Below are 24,328 nucleotides of genomic sequence, written 5' to 3'. Positions count from 1 at the left end.
GTCTGAAGGAATTGGAAAGGGAAGTATTAGTTAGACTGAAGAATCTTTAGTCAGATGCCCTTTATGGTTTAGCCTGTTTATAAGCTTTGATATTATCTGGAGGATGTTCTAGGATTGCCTTTGGCTTTCCTCCATTATTATGTAGTATATATGTGGAAGCTGTTACCATGCTGGGGACCTCTGGTTCTCACCCATGCGGATTTTGTGGTTTTCAGATGCAGGACGTGAGGTTTCCCGCTGAGGCATGCTGGAGACTTCTATATTTGCGAAGATCCTTTGTTCTCGGGGCTATGTTTTGGTTTATATGTTTTGCTTAGATACTTTTATCTCCATTAAATAATACAAACTGTGATGACTCCTCTTATGGGAGATTTTGGAGAATAGGTTTTATGTGTTTGTGTCCCTTTGGGTTTCCTTTGGGGTTTTCCTTATTTTTATCATATGTATATATTGCTACGCTCGGACCGGTTATCTTCGCAGCCGGATTTTGAGTCTTGATATTCCTGTTTTTGACACTCCTTTGTATATATATATAATCACGCGTTGGTTATCCTTGTTCATTACGTTATCAATCGGAGTGTTACGCTTTCGAGTTGCGATTTTTGTTTACCCATTTTTTCTACAAAGGCTCCTAGTTATAATCAATCATTCATACTATTATACGTACTAAATTTTTATTTTAGAGGTCGTAATACCTTGCCATCTCTGAATTATGACTTAAGCATAAGACTCTGTATGGTAGGGTATTACACACATACAACACAAAATTTTTTAAAGAAATACATGTAAAAAATATTGATAACTAATAAACAAAATACATATAATACAAAAATTTTAGTATACTGTACAAAATTTTTTGATACATATCATAAAAAATTTGTATGCATAATATAGAAATTTATAAAAGATTATAGTTGAGTCATCCAATTGACAAAATATATTTGCAACAAAAGTTTATATACTATGAATAAAAATTTTTATGTTGTGTATACAAATTTTTGTGCTATATTAATAAAATTTGTGTTGTATGCAAAAATTCATGTATTATGTGTAAAAAATTTTATGTTATATCAATAGATTTTTGTATTCTCCAATAAAAAAATTTTATTCTAAAAAAGTATGAAAATGAAAAAACAATAATATATACGAGCATATTTTTTTTAGAATTTAGCTAACATGTACTCTAAAAATATATATTAAGTTTATAAATTAATTTTTTTTAAAATATAAAAAATTAAAATTTTTAATACATTTATTTTACATTCATTAAATAAAAATATTTAAATTTTTTTATTAATAATAAACTTATTATATATCTTATTAGCACATATTAACTAAATTTTTTTTATTAGACTTACTAGAAAAACACTTATACCTATGACATCACTCGTTTAAATCTTACCTTTGCCATGGAAAACATCTAGTTCAACCGCCAATATTGTTTGGCTTCTTCGCTATATGCAGGTTTAAAATAGATAAGAGAAACAAACGAAATTGTAATATATTTTTACAATTTTATTCTTTATTAAAATCATAACATTACTATACACATAATATACATCCCTACATATGACTATTTATAAATTTATTAATAAGAATAAAAATTAAATTAAAATCCGATAGAAACTCCCCCGCCTCCATTTTGAGAAAAAAAAAGTGAAAATCACTTTAAAATATTTTATGAAACTTATAAATAAGCTAAAACTTATTTCCCTTTCCTCCTTTTCTAATTTCCATAGTCTATTGTATCTGATTATTTATTAAATATATAATTATTTATTTTTATTCGTTCAAATTCTTAAGACAAATAATTTTATAATATAATATAAGATTTTTTATGATTTAAAGATTTAGAATTTAATTTTTATTAATCTAAAAAAATTAAGTATACGATAAATTAATTAAAAAAATATTTATACATAAAATTGATGTAAAGCCAAAAAAAATTTCTTTACAGGATGAAGTGTGTTAGAGTTTTAGCCTTTTAGGGATCACCTTAAGTATTACATTGTCATAGATGCTTTTTTCGTTTGTTCCGCGTACACCATATTTAGAAATGGTAACACCATTTGAACCTGCGAATATTCGTCTCGTACCGAGACGAATTTTTAGCGAGACAAATTTTTGGGTAGAATAAAATGGGGCCGAATTTAGGTAATATCCGTTCCATCTGTTTCGGTATATATATAATATATATAATTTTAATATATAATATGTGTAATATATGTAAAATAATTGGTAAAATAATTAATAATATTGCATTATATTTAAAATTTTACTTTAATTTATGTTATGTATGTAATAATAGTTATATAAATTTTAAAATTTAATTTTATTTATTAAATTTTAATAATTAAGAGATAGAGTGGATACCCACAAAAACGGATTAAAATTTTACTTTTTACTATGAACAAATAGAAAGGAAACAAATTCTATGTGAATTATTATAGAACGGAATAGAATCAAATAGAGTAAAAATTCATTTCTATCTGTTCTGTTGAATTGGAAGATGATATATTAAGGACAATATCTTGCAACCTTACCATATCCCCTATCTCCAATTATTATTGGTCCGTGAATTGGAAGATGATATATTGATATGGCAATTGTTTATGAAAATATTTTATTATCGTATTTGTTTAAAGTTTTAAAATTTAATTGTCCGGAATAATTTATTTCAAAAAGTTTATTACCAAAATTTAAAATTTTTGTTCTCATTCTTAAAAGGTGAGTATTTAATATCCCATGTTAAGAAAATAAAATTTTTATTCCCATCTCAAAAAGTGAGTATTTAATATCTGTAGTTATTTTATTTTTTATCATAGAGTTCTTCCTTTTATTGGTATGCGGATATTTTGAAAATAAAAAATTTATTTTAGATATAATATTTTCGAAAAATATAATTTTTTGAAATATATTTTTTACTTTGAAACCTAGAAAGTACCGATACGACACACGATATGGACATGACACAATATGAATACGCCGACACGTTCTTTTTATAAAAAATTGGATACGACACGTTTAGAATACGTTGTGAATTAAAATTTAAATAATATATTAAATAAATAAAATATCATATTGTAAATATAAGAGTAAATATAGTTGTATAAAAAAGTCTTAAAATTATACAATTATTAAAAAAATAAAAAAACTTTAAGTTATTAATTAAAGAAAATGTATCAATTTCTTCTCCTCTAAATCTATCATCCGCAAACACCTCATCTTCAAGTCCATCATCCTCGGTATTTTCTATTCTTCTTCTTCTTCTTCAATATGACACAGAGAACCAAGAACGACTAAGCTAGTGAGTAAGTAAGTCACCAAAAATAAACGGTAAGTAGATTTAGGTTTTGATTTATTAATTATTTTATTTTTAAATTTAAATTTTGATTTGTTTTTATTTTAAAGTATTTTAAAATTAAAAAAGAAAAATCAGTTAATCGGACCATAAAATCACAAAATCAATTGCAGATTTGCAGTACAGCAGAAAGATTCGTCTCATGAACATTTGACTCGAGTGAGACTCGTTCGGATTCGTGACCACTTCACTAAAATTCTGCATCGCAAGAAGACGCGCCACCCATATGCTTGTTTGATGTATTCACCGCGTGTCGGCATCGGATTCACATCCGACACAGATACGCTGGCATCATGAGTGAATCCGTGCTTCATAATTTGGAACACATACCAAATAAAAAGTTAAATACATATTTTAAATTTAAGAGATCCAAATTCAAAATATAAAAAGTTAGGGACAATATTTTTTATTAATATTAGTTAATATTTTAGATTAATATTTTGTTTTAATACTATTATAATTTAAAATTTTAAATTTAAAATTTAGTATAAAAATATTTTTGTTAGCCAAGTATTAATAAAAAACAATAAAATTTATTGGTTATATCACATTACTTAATTCAAAATTAACCCAACACAGAATAATTGAGGCCTCAAAAGAGATACTAAACCAAAAAAAGGTTGCTTACAGAAAAACATTTTTATTTAATTTACTCATTTCTCAAAGGTAAGCGAGGGCGAAGATGGTTAAGGAAGCAGTTGAGACATTGGAGAAAATGGAACAATATGGGTTATAATCGGTATTTTAATATTTTAAAGAATAGTACAGAATATTAATATATTATCTATCAATTTATTATCAACAATAATTAATTATTATATTTTAAATACATATATAAGGAGATATATCTAAAAAATACATTTATAAAGATATTTTTATTGGACATAGTCATAAAAAAAATATTTTTATTAGACACATTCATAAAGATACTTTTATTAAATATAGTCATAAACAAAAATTGACAGGAATCGACAGAAATGCTATTGATAACATAGCGAAATTGATATTTTAAAGGTTTAAACATAAATTGATCAATTGATTCACCAAAATATTCAGAAACCATTGTAACACTCACCCTCTCTGCATTTTAACAAAAGATAAATTAGGCTATCAGACGGAAAAAAAATCTGAAAAAGATAAACCATTTAGGTTGTGTATGTCTGTTCTAATAATGCATGTAAGGGGGACCAAAATGCAAGGTCCTACCACTTTCGATTTTTTTCCTTCAAGGTTTAGAGTATAGGTGGTGTGTTTTTTTTTAGGAAAAAAATAATCAAAAGTTAGATATTAAAAATTTAAAACTCAAACTAAATATGGAATTATACACAACAAATACAGACACTACTTAAAACCATTATCATCAGAATCGGATTAAACCGGCCAATTTAACCGAAAATTAGTGATGATTTAGTAGTTTATTCAGTTCAATTTGCTAGCAAAATCGTACCTGCATTTACCAATCAATGATAATCAAGCCCATTAAAAATTAGCCAGCTGCATCAGCGCCCAAGAGAAACATAGAAAAAAGCTTTCACCAATACTCTGGCGGTAGAGATTTTGAAATCAATTCCAAAATATATATACTTGGCATTTGGCAAGTTTTGAACCTTCAAGCTTGAGATTGGGAAGCTTAGCACGCTTGCTTTTGTCAGTAGACCAAATTTTCTTTTATTAAATGTTTTTTTACCTAGCATTTGTTTTGAACTACTAAGATTAAGACTGAGAAACTGAGACTCAATATCATGTTTGTTGATTTAAAGACTAGTACTAAAATTTTTATCTCTGTCTCCAAAATTTCAGTATTTCAGTACCTCTAAAAAATGGGGACACAGAAAACTAAAATTTTTAAAGATAGAGACCAAAACTTTAATAACATTTCATACTTAAAATACCCTGATTTCAATTAATTAATTCTAATTTTATTCTTTGTGCAAATTAATAAATTAGAGTTTCATTCTTGTTTCAATTTTCGTCTCTCATTTTTTCACCAAATAGAATACTGAAATTTATTTCAATCTATCTCTCTTAGTTTCTGTCTCTCAGTATTTCCATCTCTATCTCTCCACCAAACGCTACCTTAATATTTATTTTGAAAGTTCTAAGTGAGTTGAAAAGGGAGAAAAAGTTGAATCAAGGAATTGTTTTTAGTGTTTAATAAAATAAATTGTGCAGTATAAATTTTATGAGATTATTTTTATTTTTATTTCGTTTTGCAATAGCAGAATAGTTTAGAATTGAAAACTGCAGAGATGAGAGATATAAAAGATTAATATTAGGATATATCTTGATTCAACTACAAAATGTAATGTGATTGACTTATGTCTAATTTTCACTATAATAATGATAAAATTTTTATTATAATCAAAATTATTATATTATAAATACTAATTCTAAGAGACTTATATTCTTCTAACATATTTAAGCTAATTAATTTAAGTTTAAGTAATCTTTAATGCTAACCTAATTTAAATAAGAGAAACGAAGTGCACTCTAATATTAGTATATTCTTGAAAATAAATATTCAAATAAAAAAATAAATATTTTTTATGTGATCAACTCTCTTTATTTTTTATATCTCAATATAAGCTCAATTTTTTATAATAAAAAAATATAAACACACTCAAAAACAAAAATATAATGTTGTGTATATGATCTAATGCTCAAATTTTTTTTTCCTTAAATAAATCTTTTATATATAGAGCTTTATCTTTCTTCTTCAATGTTAAAATAATTTTTTTTATTAAACTAGTCCATTGCCATTAAAAAAAATCTTTTTTTTTCTTTAAGAGGGATTAAACATAATAATTATTCATATATAATTTTATCATATAAAAATAATAGATAAAGTTTTTTAAATAATTTAATTAATATATTTAACTAAATAATTATTTAATTATTTTTAATTATTATTTTTTATTAAAATATTTGTATGTGAACAGTAATCTTAAATATAATAAGAATAAGATTCCCCGCCCGTCCACTTCATGTAAGAATTAAGATCCATGTGGAGTGAATCAAATTATTTTTAGGGACAGGATTTCGACCGATGGAGTCCCACAGTCACGACTTTAGCTTACAAAGGGGGAAAAATATCTCATCTAATATCACTAAAAAGTCATTTTCAGTCACAAAAGAAATATCTAATAATATAATAATAATTATATATTTTATTTAACTTAAATTTTATGATAATTATATATTTATCGTTATTATTATACGTTATAATAATAATTATGTATTTTTTATAATTATTAAAATAGTTTTATTAATAATTATATAATTATTGCTAAAATTGTTTAGCAATAAAATATAAGATAATAATATTTAATTATTAATAAATATTTTAATATTTTTTATTACCACAAAATTAAAAAAAAAAGCATTAGAAGTAATGTTTTTAGTAATGTATGAGCTCGTGGATATAGTATTGTGGAGGTAAGATTATATATAGTACAAATAAGGTTTTCTTTTTTAAATATGTACTTCTTTAGGAATAATTACCGAATATCGTGGTTGTGTTTTTTTTTCGTGTTTAAATTAAATAATTAATCAATATAATCTTTTTGGTCGCTTGTGCAATCCTTTTTTTTTAAGAACTTCTTTTCTTATTCTTCATAATTATTTTTTACATATAGTCATTTATACATATAAATCCATACAAGTCATATATATATATATATATATATATATATATTTTTTTTTTTTTTCCTCCTCTTTTTTCTTCTCCTCCTCTTATTGAACTTTTTTTCCTTCTTCCTTTTCTTTTTTCTCCTCCACTATCTTCATCATCATGATCATCATCGTTATAGAATCGTCGTCTTCTTCTTATAGGTATCGTTATTATCATTATTGTTATCGTTATCATAGAAATTTTACCATATTGATGATATTATTTGATCCAAAATTTTTGTCATAGAATTTTTTTAATTTGTGTAATTGCGGTAAATTTTGGAGTAAAACTAAAACATTTAGGTGTATTGTTTAAGAATTTTTGATAGATTTATACTAATAAATTCTGCATAATTTAAAACTCTTCCTCTTCATCCTCTTCATCTTCAGCTACTTTTTTTTTATCATTATCACTATCTTTTTCTTCTTTTTTCTTATTCATCTTTTCTTTCTTGTTTTACCCTCTCAAATTTCTTCTAGTTTTACTGTCTTTACAAGAATAAAAACAAAAAAAATCAAATAAAAAAAGAAAAAACTCATAATGTTGCAAAATTACTTGAAAGAATATGAACTTACATTCATTCAACTAAAAGAAAGAAAGAAATAAGAAAAAAATGAAGAAGAAAAAAATGCAGCATTAGAAAAAATATTTTTGTGTAATTATAGCAAAATTTGGAGTAAAACTAAGACATTTAGGTATATTGTTTAAGAATTTTTGGTAGATTTATACTGATAAATTTTGCATAATTCAAAACTCTTTCTCTTCCTTCTTCTCATCTTCTGATGTTTCTTCTTCTTTTTTTATTATCATTATCACCGTCTTTTTCTTTTTTCTTATTCATCTTTCATTTCTTGTTTTACCTTCTCAAGTTTCTTTTTCTTTTACTCTTTCTTACCAAGAATAAAAATAAAAAAATCGAACAAAGAAGAAGAAGAAACACATAATATTGTAAAATTACTTGAAAGAGAATGAACCTACATTCATTCAACTAAAAGAAAGAAAGAAATAAGGAAAAAAAGAAAAAAAATTTTTGTAGTTACAGCAAATTTAGGGGTAAAACTAAGATATTTAGGTGTATTATATATTTAAGAATTTTTTGGTAAATTTGTACTGATAAATTCTGCATAATTCAAAACTCTTTTCCTTTCTTCTCCTCATCTTCTGCTACTTCTTATTCATCTTTTCTTTCTTGTTTTACCTTCTAAAAAAAGTACATAGTATTACAAAATCAATAGAAAGAAGAGGAGAAAAAAGTGCAGCAACAACAGTAGCAATAAAAAAAACGACAAAGAAGATGAAACACACAAAAAAAAAGAAAAGAAAAAAGAATGTAAAGAAAAAGGAGGAAGAACACACAGAAGAAGGAGGAGAAGGAGAAGGAGAAGGAGAAACACGGAATACAAACGTTGGAGGAGGAATGTCGTGATTTCATATGCGCGTTATAAAAGTGGGTTTTGTTGAATTATGATTAACTTGTATAAATTTGTATGTTAAAAAGACTTGTATGTGTATTTACTCTCTTTAAAATTAAAGCTCTGCTAGGGAACCAACTAGGCTTCAGCCAATTTCTGCCAACTTTCTAATAGATTGGATCTCGAAACCCGTCTTAACAAAAATAAGTTGATATATATAGATGTTTTTTCTGCTAAGCATTACGATGTTTCTTTTTCATACTAAATAGATATTTTTTAGTGTATTTTTCTAATTTTTGTATTGCAAATGTGAATATTTTTATTTTTTTAAGAATTATATGTTTTTTTTTAAATTCTATAGTTGGACATTTCTTTTATTAAGTATTATGATATTTTTTATATTAAATGGATATTTTTTTTATATATTTTTGTAATTATTCAAAAACAGCCTGTACTCCACCACTTCTTTTTTTTGAACTCCTCCTGAAACTGAACCAAATTGTACTTTCCGCAAAATTGCACCACTGAACTTATCGTTGCAAAGAATCACTTCAACTGCACCAGCCTCCATAGCCACAAGGCTCTTTTCCACTCTCGCGGTCTCGCCTTACAACAAACTAGTATTTTTTTCTTCGCCTTCTTTGGATCAATTGTTCCTGTCTTGCACAGAATACTGCACCACAACTACAACAAGAAACAGTTTATTATATCTTTAAAATTAAAAAAATTAAATTCAAGAAGTATGTTATTGGATTCTTACGCGTGTCCGTCAGTTGCATTAGCCAATTTTGCATCTAAACCACTAATGAGTGGGTAAAATTTCTTTTGCGACATACCACGAGCAAGGCTTTCACCCTGAGAGTATATACAAAATTAGAATTGATATCCTCGTCTGAGTAAAAGATTGAACTTTTTGAAAGTTTTTATTACCTTGAAGCGCTCTCTATTCTCGAGTTCTACAACAGCGCTTGGAGGTAGGAACGCTGATGATGTTGGAGAGTTGACCGGTGGAGAGAAAATGACTAAGCTTGGCAAAGACGAAGCGACGGTGGAGCCGGTGCCGAGACTGAGGACCATGCCGGACTTGACGTATTTGATGGCTTTGTCGGCGGCGAACTTCTTGAAGTCGTCTTGCGTAAAGGCAGGGGTGGAGAGGGCCTAGCGGTAAGGGAGAGAACTGGTGTGTATTGTTATTGGGGTGTGCAGGTTAATATGGAAAAGAAGAGTTAAATCTCAATTTGGTCCCTGAAATTTTGCCTGATACTCAGAATGACCCCTACAATTTCGTTGGCCCCAATTAGAACCCCCAAATTTACAATTGTGGCTCCAACTTGCCCTTGCGATCATCTTCGTCACCGGAATACTGATCTAGCGCAATTGCATGACATGGTGGACACTACTTAAACGACGGTGCTTTGGTTTCGCGCGTAAACCCTTTGAAAACCACGTAGTGTAAGGATTTTTTTGATATTTGGCAACTTATGATCGTCGTAGTGGAAAGAAAGAGAGTTTTAACTCACAAAAAATTGAAACGACGTGGTTTCCAAAGGGTTTGGGCGCAAAGCCAATGCGCCGTCGTTTAAGTAGTGTCCACCGTGTCATACAATTACATTAAATCAGTATTCTAGTGACAGAGATGATTGCAGGGGCAAGTTGGAGCCACAATTACAAATTTAAGGGTTCTAATTGAGGCCAACAAAATTGTAGGAGCCATTTTGAACATCAGACTAAATTTCAAGGGCCAAATTAAAATTTAACTCTGAAAAAAAATATTTTTATAGTTTTTAACTAATTTTAATTAATTAATTTTTAATTATTTAAATTTTAAATTTAAAAAATTTAAAATTAATATTAATAATTATAATTAATTAAATTATTCAATTCTTAGTTGATTACACTCTTACTCCCTATACTTTTCCTTAAAATTAATCACCAACTTACCATTTAAAATTGAATGCTGAGAAGGCACGCATTTCTATCTTTTTAATGATAATACCTAGCTTGTCTTTTCTTTTTTGGCGTAAATAACTAGTATTTTTTTTTTTGTGTGACTTAAATAAGTAGTTTGTTTTGATGCAGTTAAATACTCAAACAAGTTTAGATTTTTAAAACTACGTATACTAGATTCTTCTTCTTCTACTTTTTTTTTAATTTTATTTTTTAATTTTACTAGCAAGGTTTCCTCTATATTTTGTGATTAATTTACCTTACATAAAAAGGATTTTGTTAAGAATACTTGTTAAGTTACTTATAATAAATTTTTATTAAATAAGTTAAACGTATTGAAAAACCATTAAAATTTTTAATTTTTTCTTTTCCATAAAATTCTCTTATGTTAGTAATTTAATATATTTGATATTCTTATATTTCAGTATAAAAATTATGAAGTATTTTTTGTTTTTTCTCTTCATGAAATGTTAAAACAATAAAAACAAGGTTTAATTCCTCCGTTAGTCCTTATAATTTTGTGAAATTTTCAATTAGATTCTTATACTTTTTTTCTTTTTAATTGAGTCCTTACACTAAATTTTTTTCAATTAAATCATTTTTAGTAGTAATTGGCTTAATTTTACAGGGATCTAACTAAAAAAAAATTGGTATAAGGACCTAAATAAAATGAAAAAAAAGTGTAGGGACCCAATTAAAAAAAAAAATTGGTGTAAGGACTCAATTAAAAGAAAAAAAGTATAGGGATTTAATTGAAAATTTCGCGAAACTACAGGACCAACAGAGTAATTAAACCTAAAAACAATACTATATATGTTTATAAAATTTATTTTTTTAGTCAATATTCTAAATTTAAAATATTAAACTTTAAATTTTAAATTCTAATCTTAATAGTATAAAAGTAAAATTAATGTAAAAATAAAATATTAGTCTAAATAAGAAGAAAAAAACTTATGAATGATATGTACGAAAGATCAGTTCTATAAATATGAGTGTTTGTGTTCTAACATTCTAACCCTGAGATAATACTCTTCCTCATCATCACTCTTTGAGGCCAGTCACATACAACATGGTGTCACTACTTGTCCTAATTCTATGCCTTATTACTCTTCCCCTATTCATCTTCTTTTTCTTCCAAAAACAAACAACACTCAAGAACAAAGCTTTTCCACCAGGTCCTAGAGGCCTTCCAATAATTGGAAATCTTCACCAATTAGATAATTCTTTCCTTTATCTTCAGCTATTTGAATTCTCAAAGAAATATGGCCCTATATTCTCCCTTCAATTAGGTCTAAGGAAAGCAATTGTTATTTCATCCCCTGAGTTGGCCAAAGAAGCATTGAAAAATCATGACCGTGAATTTGCCGGAAGACCAAACTTAATTGGTCAGCAAAAATTAACCTACAATGGGTTAGAGATGATTTTTTCTCCATACAATGAATTTTGGAGAGAAATTAGAAAAGTATGTGTAACCCATGTTCTTAGCTCTAGGCGTGTATCAAGCTTTTCTTCAATAAGAAAATTTGAGGTCAAGCAATGGATCAAGAAAATATCAAGCCATGCATCATCAAAAAAGGTGACAAATTTGAATGAAATGATAATTTCTCTAACAAGCACTATTATTTGTAGGATTGCCTTTGGTAAAAGGTATGAAGATGAAGGAGTTGAAAAGAGTAAGTTCCATGATTTGCTCAATGAATGTCAAGCAATGATAGCTAGCTTCTTTGTTTCGGATTATATTCCTTTCTTGGGTTGGATTGATCGACTCAATGGAATGCATGCACGTCTTGAGAGAATTTTCAAGGAGTTGGATAAGTTCTATCAAGAAGTGATTGATGAACACATGGATCCTAACAGAGACACTTCAAATGGAGAGGATATTATTGATGTCTTGCTTCAATTGAAGAAAAACCGTTCATTTTCCTCTGACCTCACTATTGATCACATCAAAGCACTGTTTGTGGTTTGTACTCTTCTCTTTTGAATTATTATCCTGTTCGTACTTTTATTTTGTATTTATATATTCACGAGTTTCATTATCGATTTAGATTATTTGACAAAAACATAATAAACTTTTGAAAGTAATAAATATATAAAAAACCTATCCAAAAAAATAAATATATAAAGAAGTAATAAAATAATCAAGAGGGGGTGGAACTTAGTTCAGACGATAGGGACCATATCCCGCGGAATGCGGACCCAAAACTCTTATAAAAGAATTAGTAGTATTAATATAAAAAAATAAACGTAGCTCAACTGGTTTAAGTTTTACATTTTTATTTTACGCTTGTGTGATTAACTATTATTTTTTGTATTTCTTTAATTATTTTTAATTTTATACATTAACTTTTTAGATTTAAACTTTAATGAACTTTCATAAATTAAAAGTCTTATTGGCTTATTCATACAAATTAAAATTTTATTTTTATTATTATTTATTATTTTTATTATCGACAAAACTTTACAATTTTAATGTTAAAATTAGTTGTAGTAAAATTAATTTCTTTTGTATATATAATTATTTATTTTACAATAACATCTTAGACTTAAGTTTTAATAGACTTTTACAAACTAAAAGTCTTATTGGCTCATTTATACAAATTAAAATCTTATTCTCATTATTATTTATTATTCTCATTATCAACTAAATTTTATAGTTTTAATTGAAATTAGTTGTAGTAAAATTAATTATTTTTATCTATACAATTATTTATTTTACAATTTTAATTCTGAAAATTCTAAAATATTTTATAATATCTATCTATATAGTTATTTATTTATTGTCATTTTAGTAATAAACTAAAAAATAATTATATTTATAAATTTTATTTCAATATAAATATTATTATATAATTTTTATGTTAAAGTTTTTTGCCTCCCCAAAAAATCTCTTCAAGCTCCGGCACTGAGAACAATAATATTACCAAGAATATTTTTTAAAAAAATTTAAAAGTAGCAATGGTTGGAAACTGTCACAAATTGTTGCTAGTAGAACTTTAATGGACTTGTATTGATTATAAAACCATGCAGAATAAGTCCCTGTAGGCAGTTACAAATAGCCACAAGAAGAGTGAAAATTTCCATCTTTTCAAATAATGGCGGTCAGAAACCGTGCAAAAATACAAATTAACACAAAGCGGCAGTTAAACGCCGCCACAAAAACAAACCATGGCATTATTTGATTTATCAGTGACTGATGAAAACTGTTGGAAAATTATATTCAGACACGTTAAAAGACAACATTTTATCATGCGTCATGAAACCATTTAGCAACGGTTTAAAATTGTTTCAGAACTCTTGAAAAACTACCACTATTATTCAGTTTATTTGTAGTAGCATGTTGATGTAATAAATACTATGTAAAATCATTTATATTGTTAATATATCAAAATTAAGCTAATTTAATATTGTGATAAAAATAGTTGTTGCAATTTAGAACATGTTATATATATGTGTGTGTCATTGTGTCATTGGTCAATGTGAAAGTCTATATATATCTATTATTTTATTTCATATGTTACTATGTTAGTGTTTAGAGAGGGAGTGGATTCTTTCGGTTAAAAATTTCACACAATTATGTCTAGTGTGGAGTTTTAACATAATTAATTGTCAAAATAGACTCTAATTTAAAAGATTTTTAATTTGATGCTTAACACTTAACATAGTTTCACACTTTAGATTTTTCTTTAAAAAAATAAGAAGCAGTCATTTAAGAAAATTCCAATATTAATAAAGATGATGTGCTTGAAATTTTTTTCACCTTGCATTACGATAAAATTGGCAATTTTGCGACATTTTAGGTTTAATGACACTTTTTAACCACCGTAAACCAATTCAACAGCTCTATTCAAAATTTTAAGGAAATACAAAAAAAAAAACTCCATATATAAGAAAGTGAAAATTGCTCTTTCATTTCTTTCTTGCATTCTCCTTACTTGCTTGCTTTATTTTTTTTTTAAGAAAATTCTTCTCTTCTAATAGTGCCAACTTTTTTATCCAAAGAGTAATAAATTAATTTTTTTATCAATTAATCAAGAAGAAAATAGCTAGGTTGACAAGATTAGTAAGATTTTTTTTATATATAAGGTGTCTCTTTAATGTTTCAAAAATTCTTTTAGCTAATTTTATTTAGTTTTGTTTTATAGGACACACTTGTAGCAGCAACAGATACAACTGCAGCCACAATAGTTTGGGCTATGACAGCACTAATAAAAAATCCAAGAGTAATGAAGAAAGTTCAAGATGAAGTTAGAAATTTTGGAGGCCAAAAAGATTTCTTAGAAGAAGAAGATATTCAAAAGTGTAGCTATTTTAAGGCAGTAATGAAAGAAACTTTAAGATTGCACTTACCAACACCACTACTTGTACCAAAAGAAACAAACAAAACTTGCATTATAAATGGGTACGAAATTCCAAGCAAGACTATAGTGTATGTGAACGCTTGGGCTATTCATAGAGATCCTGAAGCTTGGAAAGACCCATATGAATTTTATCCTGAGAGATTCTTAGGTAGTGATATAGATTTTTTTGGACAACATTTTGAGTTGATTCCATTTGGTGCTGGTCGAAGAATTTGCCCGGGTATGCATATGGGACTTGCTTCACTTGATCTTATTCTTGCTAATCTTCTTTACTCTTTTGATTGGGAACTTCCAGAAGGTATGAAAAAAGAAGATATTGATACTCAAATGTTGCCGGGAATAACACAACATAAGAAGAATCCTCTTTATCTTATTGCAAAAAATAAGAGTTAGTATACACTACAATAAATTTGACAGATAGCAGCGGATATTCTGTAGTGGTTAAAAGAAATCGCTGCAAAAAAAGATCGTATCATATGATGAGTAATTTTAGGCAATATTTATTTATATATATGTGTATGTATAGCCCATCGTGTAATTTAGTTAAAGTTTGTTGTATCTTTTATTTAATTTTCTTATGAAAGTGGAAGACTATGGTTAAATAATTTGTATATCATACATATTTGCTTGTAATAATAATAGGATCAATGTAAGATGTATGTGAATAAGTTCCTAAATGAAAAATGGCGACTAAATCCCCATTTTGGTCACTGAGATTCACGCGATTACTCATTTTGGTCTCCAAAATTTAAAATTATCTATATTGGTCCTCCAGATTCAAGTTTGGGCACCAATATGGTCCCTCGACTCTTTTCGGTGATGATTAGGCAAATGGAGTGCTGAGATGACACTCTTCATGTCACGTTAGACGCTGTAACGGCTAGTTGATGTGGTAAGAATTGTATTTGTATCCAATTTAGTCCCCCTGTTAAAACTTTGTCATTATAATAAGATAATTAGGGTTTCAGGGACTAAATTGGATACAAATACAACTTTTGCTACGTCAGCTAGCCGTTGCATCATCTAGCGTGGTAAGGAGGGTGTCATCTTAACACTTCATTTGTCTTATCATCTCTAAAAATAGTCGAAGAACCACATTGGTACCCAAACTTGAATCTGGAGGATCAATATAGGTAATTTTAAATTTCGAAAACTAAAATGAATAATCACGTGAATCTTAGGAACCAAACTAGGGATTTAGTCGAAAAATGGTTATACATTATATATGGGGATTTGAAAAAAGTCTTGGCTTTTCTATCAAAGATAATGAGAAAAACCACTTGTATTTTTAAGGAGGAAGAGGATTTATTTATATTATTTATTAATTAATCTGAAATCGATATTTTAAAAGATCTAATTATCACTTTACTTATTTTTTAACAATATAATCATAAAACACACGGATAATTTTGATCAGTCTGGTTAACTTTTAGATATCTTATCCACCTGTCCACAATGGTAAGTCTCAGCAAACTCTCAACATGCTATCAACTTCATGGACAAAAACACCATTCTTATAGACACATGCCAAACACGTGCAAAGACTACACAACTCTGGAACATAATCTAGCTTCTTTTAATTTATTTTCTTTTTCTCTCTTTGGGTAAAAATTTATATCTTTCATGTTTGGGGTGGTACTCCTTCACACACATAATTCCATCTTTCATTACCACAAAATTTAGCATCATTATATTGACATCAATAATTAATTGTAAAAATTTAATTATTTCAGAAGAATATATTTTTTATAATCACTAAATTACTACCAAAAAAGATGTTCAAATATACTTTTGATAGTTATTAATTATTAATAAAAATGTTTAACAATCTTGACAGTCAATCGTTATACTTAATATAATCATTTTTGGCAACCATCTAATTGTTAACAAATTATCAAGGTTGCGAGAACCGGACCGGTCAATAAACCGGTGAGGTCACTGGTTTAATGGTTTACTGGTTCGACCGGAGTTCAACCGGGGTTCAACCGGTTTAATTAAATATTAAATAAAATTATTAAACTTAATAAAATTCAATAATTTATAACTTAATAAAATTTAATATTTCACATAATAAATTATCCATTACTTAAGATTAGAGGTTCACAAACAACTTCAAACATCAAAGTTTATAACTAAACAAAAAATAAAACGTACATAATGACAAACCCATAGTGTTCTACATTCAAAAGATACAATTACTAAAGTAAAAACAGTTATCTTGTCGATGAACCAGTTTGAGAATTTTGAACAGCATTATCTTGTGGCTGTGAGTTACTTTGTGATTGTTCCATCTATAACAATCAGAAAATCAAAGACAAGAAATCAACTTCATGCAGCTTGACAGTCACAGAAATCAACTGAGAATATTCATGAACCAGCAAACAGAAGCAACAAAATTGGATTGAAAAACAGATTCATGAAGCAGCAAACAGAAGCAACAAAACTGGATTAAAAACAATGGCCACAATATGAAAAAGATTAAAAACAAAAGCCAGAGTGTAAAAAGCTCCATGAAGAAAATAAAAGTAAGCCACATAGCCACAAATTCTATTATACCACAAAGCCAGCGAGCTAGGGAAACTTGAAAGGCAAAAGCATATGAATGATGAATCAAAGAAAAATATCCCCCAACCATAAAAATTGTAAACTCTTGAACAAAACCAAATTATTTTGAAAATTAATGCAAAAAAAATATAAAAGATAAAATCTGTTGCGGCAGAATCTGAAAAACCTTGAATGAGCTGCATAATTTCCATTCGAAAAGCATTAGATCGGCAGATCCAAATCAAACACCAAAGGCAAGAAGCAATAAGAACAAAGTGGCAAGAAAATAGAAGCAAACAATGGATGAATCATGAATTACCCCTATACTCGTCACTGAAGCAAACAGAAGCAACAAAACCCTATTTCTAAACAGATTCATGAAGCAGTAAAATTGACCACAGAAATTTTGAGATACCATTCAGTACATTATTACAAAAATTGTCAAGCTAATAGATAACAATCTAACAACTATTGGCTATTGATTACAAACACACACAGTAACAAGAAACAACTCTATAAATATTAATAAGCACACATAAACACATAGAGAAAAGAAGGATGACAAATTCCCCAGCTGCCTTCAACGCCTCAGCCTCAATTTGCTTGCAATGATCATCATTCAATCCCAAGTCACCAATAAACGCATTATAATAGAAAGCCAAAAATAGATTGAAGATTCATGAAGTAGCAAACAGAAGCAGCAAAAACAGATTGAAGATTCATGAAGCAGCAAAAACAGAGGAACTAGGAAGCATGTTCAAACAGAACAGGCGAGCTCAGAAAATCAGTCTTACCAGCGAATGAGAGGCGGGCTCGGCGAGCTGGGCGAGGTTCGGCGACGAGGAGTCGGCCTCAACGCGGTGGTGGTCGCGGCTGCTGTGCAGTGGTTTCGGTGGCTAATGACGAGCGCTGCTGGGTGGCGAGTGGCGACTGAGGAGCGCTGCTGGGTGGCGACTGAGGAGCGCTCTGGAATCTGGTCTCTGGAGCTTGGTCGGCGGTGGCGCTGCTGGCCTTGGTGAATGGTGGGTGAGGGGGGAAGAAAGGGGAGGCTGGGTGCTGGGAGCTTGGGGTTGCTGAGTGAGTGAGTGTCGAGTGATTAGGGTTAGGTTAGGTCTTCCGCCAGTTTCTATTTTTTTTAAAAAAAAAAAATAGCCAAAACGATGTCGTTTTGCTTTTGAATTTTCAAACCACTGAACCGCCAAAAAACCGGACGGTTCTTTCGGTTTGCCAGTTAACCGCCGATTCGCCGATTTTTTAACCGATTTTTTACCATCCGGTTTTTTAAATTACCCGGACCGGTTAGGTAACCGGTTTTCGATTTTTTCGGTTAAACCGGCCGGTCCGGTTTTTAGAACCATGCAAATTATTGATAACATTTTTATTAACATTTAATTATTTTTTACCATAAAAAAATAATATTTGTGCATCAACATCACATCTAGGGACCAAAATTGCATGTGTGCACGTAAATAAATTATATGTGGTCCCATCCATTTATAAATATAAAATGTATATGGAGGTAATCCAGTGGTCTCAATCTAGTGCTTTCAGAGAATCTATTTTATTAGATTCAAATGAAACTTTGGAAAACATTTTTATAATTATGCTAATAAGTGTTTTAAGAGTACTAATTAGAGTATTTAAAACATAAAATTTACCAAGATACTAATTAATTATAATTTTTTTTATGTAATATATATGAATATGTTTAGTTTCCCGTCCACTTCACGTCTTTCAAAAATTTTTCAAAAAGTTAAGAATATTACTGAAAATACGACTATTTTAGATGATTCTGTGCAAATTTAATACCCAGCTATATTCGATGTTGCTGAGAATACAGGTAATTTAAGAGGTAGCAATATCAACACTTTATTATTTACTATTGTTATGCTTTTTATAAACAAAAAATTATCGTTTAGTGTTCAAGTTTTAAAATTCAAACTAAGATATGGTTATATATTATAATTTTTGTATTTGAACATTGATTTATTGTAAAACTTAAATCTTGAGGTTGGCACAATGAAATTGTATTATATGATCTCATCTTTTTAATCCATAAATTACATTCTTCGGTAATCTTTTATAAATATTATTTTTATACTTAACATGGTGAAAGAAAGGTATATTTTTATATAAATTATTTGTTGCAGATATAACTAAAACAATTTATTATCTTGGTGATTATTAGATGTGATAGATATTGATGACCCAGAATTTTTTGTCGGCATTGCGACGCCATGATATGGTATGAGGAGAGATCAGAGAAGTCCAAAATAGGATCCAATTTTGAGTTCTCAATATGTTGTATGCGAGGGAAGGTACAACTGCCGTTTTGAAGCACTTGATCGGACGCTCAAGAATCTTATGTCAGTTACCGATCAACATAAGACACATAAACCATTTGGTGGTAAGATTGTTGTTCTAGGAGGTGATTTCAGACAGATACTTCCGGTGATTCTAAATGGAAGTAGACACGATATATTAGTATCCGCTATTAACTCATCCCAGCTGTGGTCATTTTGTAAGGTTCTGAAACTGCATACGAATATGAGGCTTCTAATGTCTTCTTTGGATCAAGATGAAGGTGAAATGAAGATATTTGCTAATTGGATACTTGATGTTGGAAATGGAAATATTATCTCTGTTGTTGGTGATGAATCAGAAGATGAAATTCCAGATGATCTATTGATTACAACTACTGATGATCCTCTCTCTCATTTGGTAGACTTTGCATATCCAAATTTGTTGCAAAACATGTCAGATTACAGGTATTTTCAGAGTAGAGCAATTCTTGCACCCACACTTAAGAGTGTCGAGAAGGTAAACGATTTTATCTTGACAATCTTTTCAGGGATGGAAAAGGAGTATTTGAGCTCTGACACAACATGTCAAGCTGATGAGAATGAAGATGTAAAACAAGAGTGGTTCACACCAGAGTTTCTAAATGACATCAAATGTTCGGGACTACTCAATCACAAGTTGACTTTGAAGCCAGGAGTCGCTGTAATGCTACTGCGAAACATAGACCAGACTTCAGGTTTATGCAAGGGGACAAGATTAATAGTTAACAAACTTGGCAGCAACGTAATTGGAGCGACGGTAGTGACCGGTAGAAATATTGGAGATAAAGTGTACATTCCAAGAATGAACTTGATCCCTTCAGATTCAGGATTGCCATTTAAGTTCCAATGGAGACAATTTTCATTAACAGTATGCTTTGCAATGACCATTAACATGAGTCAGGATCAATCATTATCACATGTACGGCTTTATTTGCCAAAATCAATGTTCATCCATGGACAACTTTATGTTGCTTTGTCAAGAGTTAAGAGTCGCAGTGGCCTTAGGGTTTTAATTCTAAACGAAGACGGCAATCCAAAGTCATCAACAACAAATGTCATGTTCAAAGAGGTTTTTAATAATATTTAGGTAAGAATAATATTATTTTCATTTTAATAGCATGTTATGATTTACACTTTTGTACAAATCTTTACTATAGATATAACTAATTTATCTATAACTCTTTTTTCAAATTTGAAATGAAATGTGTAACAAGGAGCACAACATCCAATGATTTTCTAATGAAGTTAGTAAGATATTAGGTTGTTGATAAATTTTTATTAGCTTTTTTATATAAAATTTAGGGTAAAATTAACATGTTATTATTACAATTATATATGTTCTTATTTTTTTATCTCCCTTCTTATGGTTCAAGAATATTATAAACTTCGAACTCTTCTATTCAGATCTTACTTTGAATAAAGATAAAATAACATATTTAACACGTTTATTATATAACGATGATGATAGTGTTATACTAAATTTAAAAAATATATGATTATAAAATATTATTTTTAATTTAATTTATCAAATTTAAATATAAATCCGTGCATCGCACGGATTTAACACTAGTACGAATATGTTTAGTTTCCCGTCCACTTCACGTCTTCATCCTGGTCGAGTGAATCCAATTATTTTTAGACACAGGATGGACCGATAGAGTCCCACAGCCACAAGTTTAGATTGTGATTGATTTGTACTATTATATACAAACGGGAAAAAATTAAAAGTAAAAGTTAATATGAACTATAGTGTATATAAAATTGTAGATTATGATCATAGTACAAATAAGGTTTTCTTTTTCTTTAGAAATAATCTACCATTTTTTGTGTTTAATCAATATATTTTTTTTAATCTTTTTAATTATTAGCTAACGTATAGTATTATGTGATCGTTTATCACATCCTGTATATCCAAGTATGTAACAACAACCATAGATTTTTGTGCAATTCCACTTTTCTTAGTTTATCGGCTATCTCCTAAATACATATTATGATATTAATTATCCAAAATTTATTTAATAAGTAGACAATTACTATTTAAAATTGAATGCCGAATGAAAGAGAAAAAGATGAACGAAAATGAAAAAGAAGAAATTAGTTAGTTATTAGTTATGCGATGCCTAACTGTTAAGTTGTTATTAGAGAAATAGTTAAGGCTTTGTTGAGTTGTCATAGTTAGTTACAGTCACTCTAGATTCTTTTTTTATGTCTATAAATAGTGTAAGAAAAGTTTTGTATCAATTAAAACTTTCATAATGCAATTACAAATTACTTCTCTTCTCTTTAGATTTTTTACTCTGCTCTTTCTTAAATTTTTAAATTTTCGTTCACTAGTCTCTGATATCCTTTATGGTATTAGAACTACATTTTCATAAATGATAAAATTAATGTCATAATTATTTCAGAAAATACTCACAGCTTAATATAAACGCGGCATGTGCACTGGAAGTTACTGCAACTCCAATTTATATGAAGTTTGACAGTGATAATTTTTGTGTAATAGAAAGATGAAGTAAAAGCAACAATTGAAGGCAATAATTTGTTGAATTACATCCCTGAAATCAAAATTCTATAATAAGTTCTTGAAAATGAAGGCATCAATCCAGAGTTAGTTTCAATGATGGAAGAAACAAGATGTATTGCTCAAATCTTAGCTTTTAGTTTCAATGACAAAATCGTACACAACTTGAATAATTAGCTGTATTTTCACCTATCAAATATGCAACAAGTAAAGAGACCCATTTTTCTTTACAAATCAAAGCTAGAATTATGCAATTGAAGAGCTAATTAAGTAATACAATAGGTTCATCTGTGAATGAGTATGTTATATTAATAAAAAATACAATTGATGCATCAGTGTAGGAGAGATAGTAAGTGAGAGTAACCATGTAAATTCTCTTCTTTATGGTTTGACTAAAGAATATGCACCATTACTTCACTTCTAACAAGATCTTAAGGTATTACAGATGAAAAATTAGAGACAATGCTATTTGCTTGTGAAAATATGTTAGAGAGGTTTAGAAAGACAGAAATAAATTAGTTAATATGTGCAAATGTAACTCAATCTAGCTATGTATTATTCCATAGAGTTCAAGAAAGTTTTCAAAAAAAACTTCCAGTATCAAGCAAATCTAGCACAAAGAAAATTTTTTGAGGAGGCTTCAGGAAAAGAAAAAATTCACCAAAGGAGAAAGGTACACACCTGGTTACATAAATCAACCGTAATTTAGTGAAAGATGGCAACAATATGATGAAAAATCAAGAAGTCAGAGTCATGGAAGAACATAGAACTTTAAAAGATCAAATTGTGAAAGACCTCAATGCCAGCTATTGGTGCGTGAGTATCTTAAGTATTTTTTATTGGCATTTTTTATAGAAAATTCATGACTTTTGCTTGGTAATTATATAATTTTCAAGACTATTTGTAAGATTTAGAATCTTTGAAAAGTCTTATTATGATCAAGTCTTAAATCATATAGTTATTTATAGCCTTAATTTTAGAAATTATTTTATTAAAGATAATTAAGGCAAGTTTTGACTTATTGAATTTGAGATGAGTTATGATTATTATCCAATTTTATAATTATTGGATTATTTTCTATATTTGAATTATAAAGTTGATAGTTATGAAATAATAAGGATTTTATATGATATGGACTAAATAATCAATATTTTAATATATATTGATATTGCTATTTTAGAAAATAGAGAAATTAATTATATTATTTCTAGATTTTGAATTTGGACATGTTATTGAAAATAATTGGTAAAATTGATGAGCAAATAGTATTTTCAATATATAATTAGTGTTGGATTTAATTGAGTTTCAATCATTATATTATTCCCAATTTTATGTGAAATTACCAATTTACCCCTAACCATATTTTTTTCAAAATAATGAAACCCTAACCCGTTAACCCGTTACCCGACCCGGTTCTCCTTCTATCCTCCTCAGCCCCCCAAACCCAGCCACAACACACCGCAGCAATAGCTGCAAAAAGAAAGGAACGAAGAAAGAAAAGGGCTAGGAGGAAACGAGAAACGCAGAGGGAAGCAGGCAAGGAGGGAGGTCGCGTCGGCATGCTGGGCTGCATCGCCACCACCGTGCCTTGCTGTCGCGACCTAACCACGTTGCCGTCGACCCGTGACGCTGCCTCCAGAACCGCGCAAAGGACAGAGGGAGGAGAGAGAAAGTTCGCGTTGGAGGAGAGAGGGAGCTCGTGCCTCACCGCCGTCACCCATGGAGCCACGAGCTGCACCGGCCGCCGCGGCGTCGCGTTGGAGAGGAAGCCTGAGACTGAGCACCGCTGGGATAGAGGAAGACACGGGCTGGAGGAGCTGCATCCAGTCGCCGCTGTCGCACCACTGACCGCCGCCGTTCCGCCGTCGCCGTCAAAGGGGTTCTGCCAGGAGAGAGGAGACCAGCGTGCGTGAAGAAGAAGGGGAGAGGTCCGAGGCTGAGATGGTTCCCGTCATTGTTGTCTGCCTCTGTCACTACCGACCTGCTACTCTATGGTGCTTAATTGGAGTTTCTACTACTGTCGCCGGAGTTCTGAGACCATCAGAACCACCGCCGGAGCTTCTGGCTACCTCTGTTGTCACCGGAAAAGTTGTCGGTAAGGGTTTCATTTGAGGTTTTTGCCTTTTTGAATTTCGAGAAGGTTTTAATGCTGCGCAGTTTTTATAGTTGA

At 29.3% G+C, this 24,328-nt stretch overlaps 1 protein-coding gene and 1 long non-coding RNA gene across 2 annotated transcripts; one reads left to right on the top strand and one right to left on the bottom strand.

Moving 5' to 3' along the window:
* Positions 1 to 11,350: 11,350 nt before the first annotated feature.
* On the top strand, positions 11,351 to 15,461 carry LOC112752096 (cytochrome P450 83B1). Its single transcript, XM_025801502.3, has 2 exons — positions 11,351 to 12,353; positions 14,536 to 15,461. Exons 1-2 carry the CDS (start codon positions 11,460 to 11,462, stop codon positions 15,142 to 15,144), a joined length of 1,503 nt encoding a protein of 500 aa, XP_025657287.1. The 5' UTR covers positions 11,351 to 11,459; the 3' UTR covers positions 15,145 to 15,461.
* Positions 15,462 to 16,788: 1,327 nt separating this feature from the next.
* On the bottom strand, positions 16,789 to 23,030 carry LOC140180272 (uncharacterized). Its single transcript, XR_011874281.1, has 3 exons — positions 22,840 to 23,030; positions 18,090 to 22,192; positions 16,789 to 17,042 (listed from the first exon to the last, which is right to left on the bottom strand). It is a non-coding gene; the product is annotated as an uncharacterized lncRNA (long non-coding RNA).
* Between the last annotated feature and the right edge of the window lie 1,298 nt (positions 23,031 to 24,328).

Source organism: Arachis hypogaea, chromosome 2 (assembly GCF_003086295.3).
Source record: "Arachis hypogaea cultivar Tifrunner chromosome 2, arahy.Tifrunner.gnm2.J5K5, whole genome shotgun sequence".
NCBI classification, from domain to species: Eukaryota; Viridiplantae; Streptophyta; class Magnoliopsida; order Fabales; family Fabaceae; genus Arachis; species Arachis hypogaea.
The sequence above is the reverse complement of the archived record's forward strand: the minus strand, read 5'-3'. Positions and strand labels throughout refer to the sequence as shown.

Bases quoted from the DNA above. Each gene is read 5' to 3' on its own strand.
- LOC112752096 (XM_025801502.3), top strand. From the start codon at position 11,460: ATGGTGTCACTACTTGTCCTAATTCTATGCCTTATTACTCTTCCCCTA. The intron at 12,354-14,535 runs GTTTGTACTCTT...TTTGTTTTATAG, and splicing joins ACATCAAAGCACTGTTTGTG to GACACACTTGTAGCAGCAAC.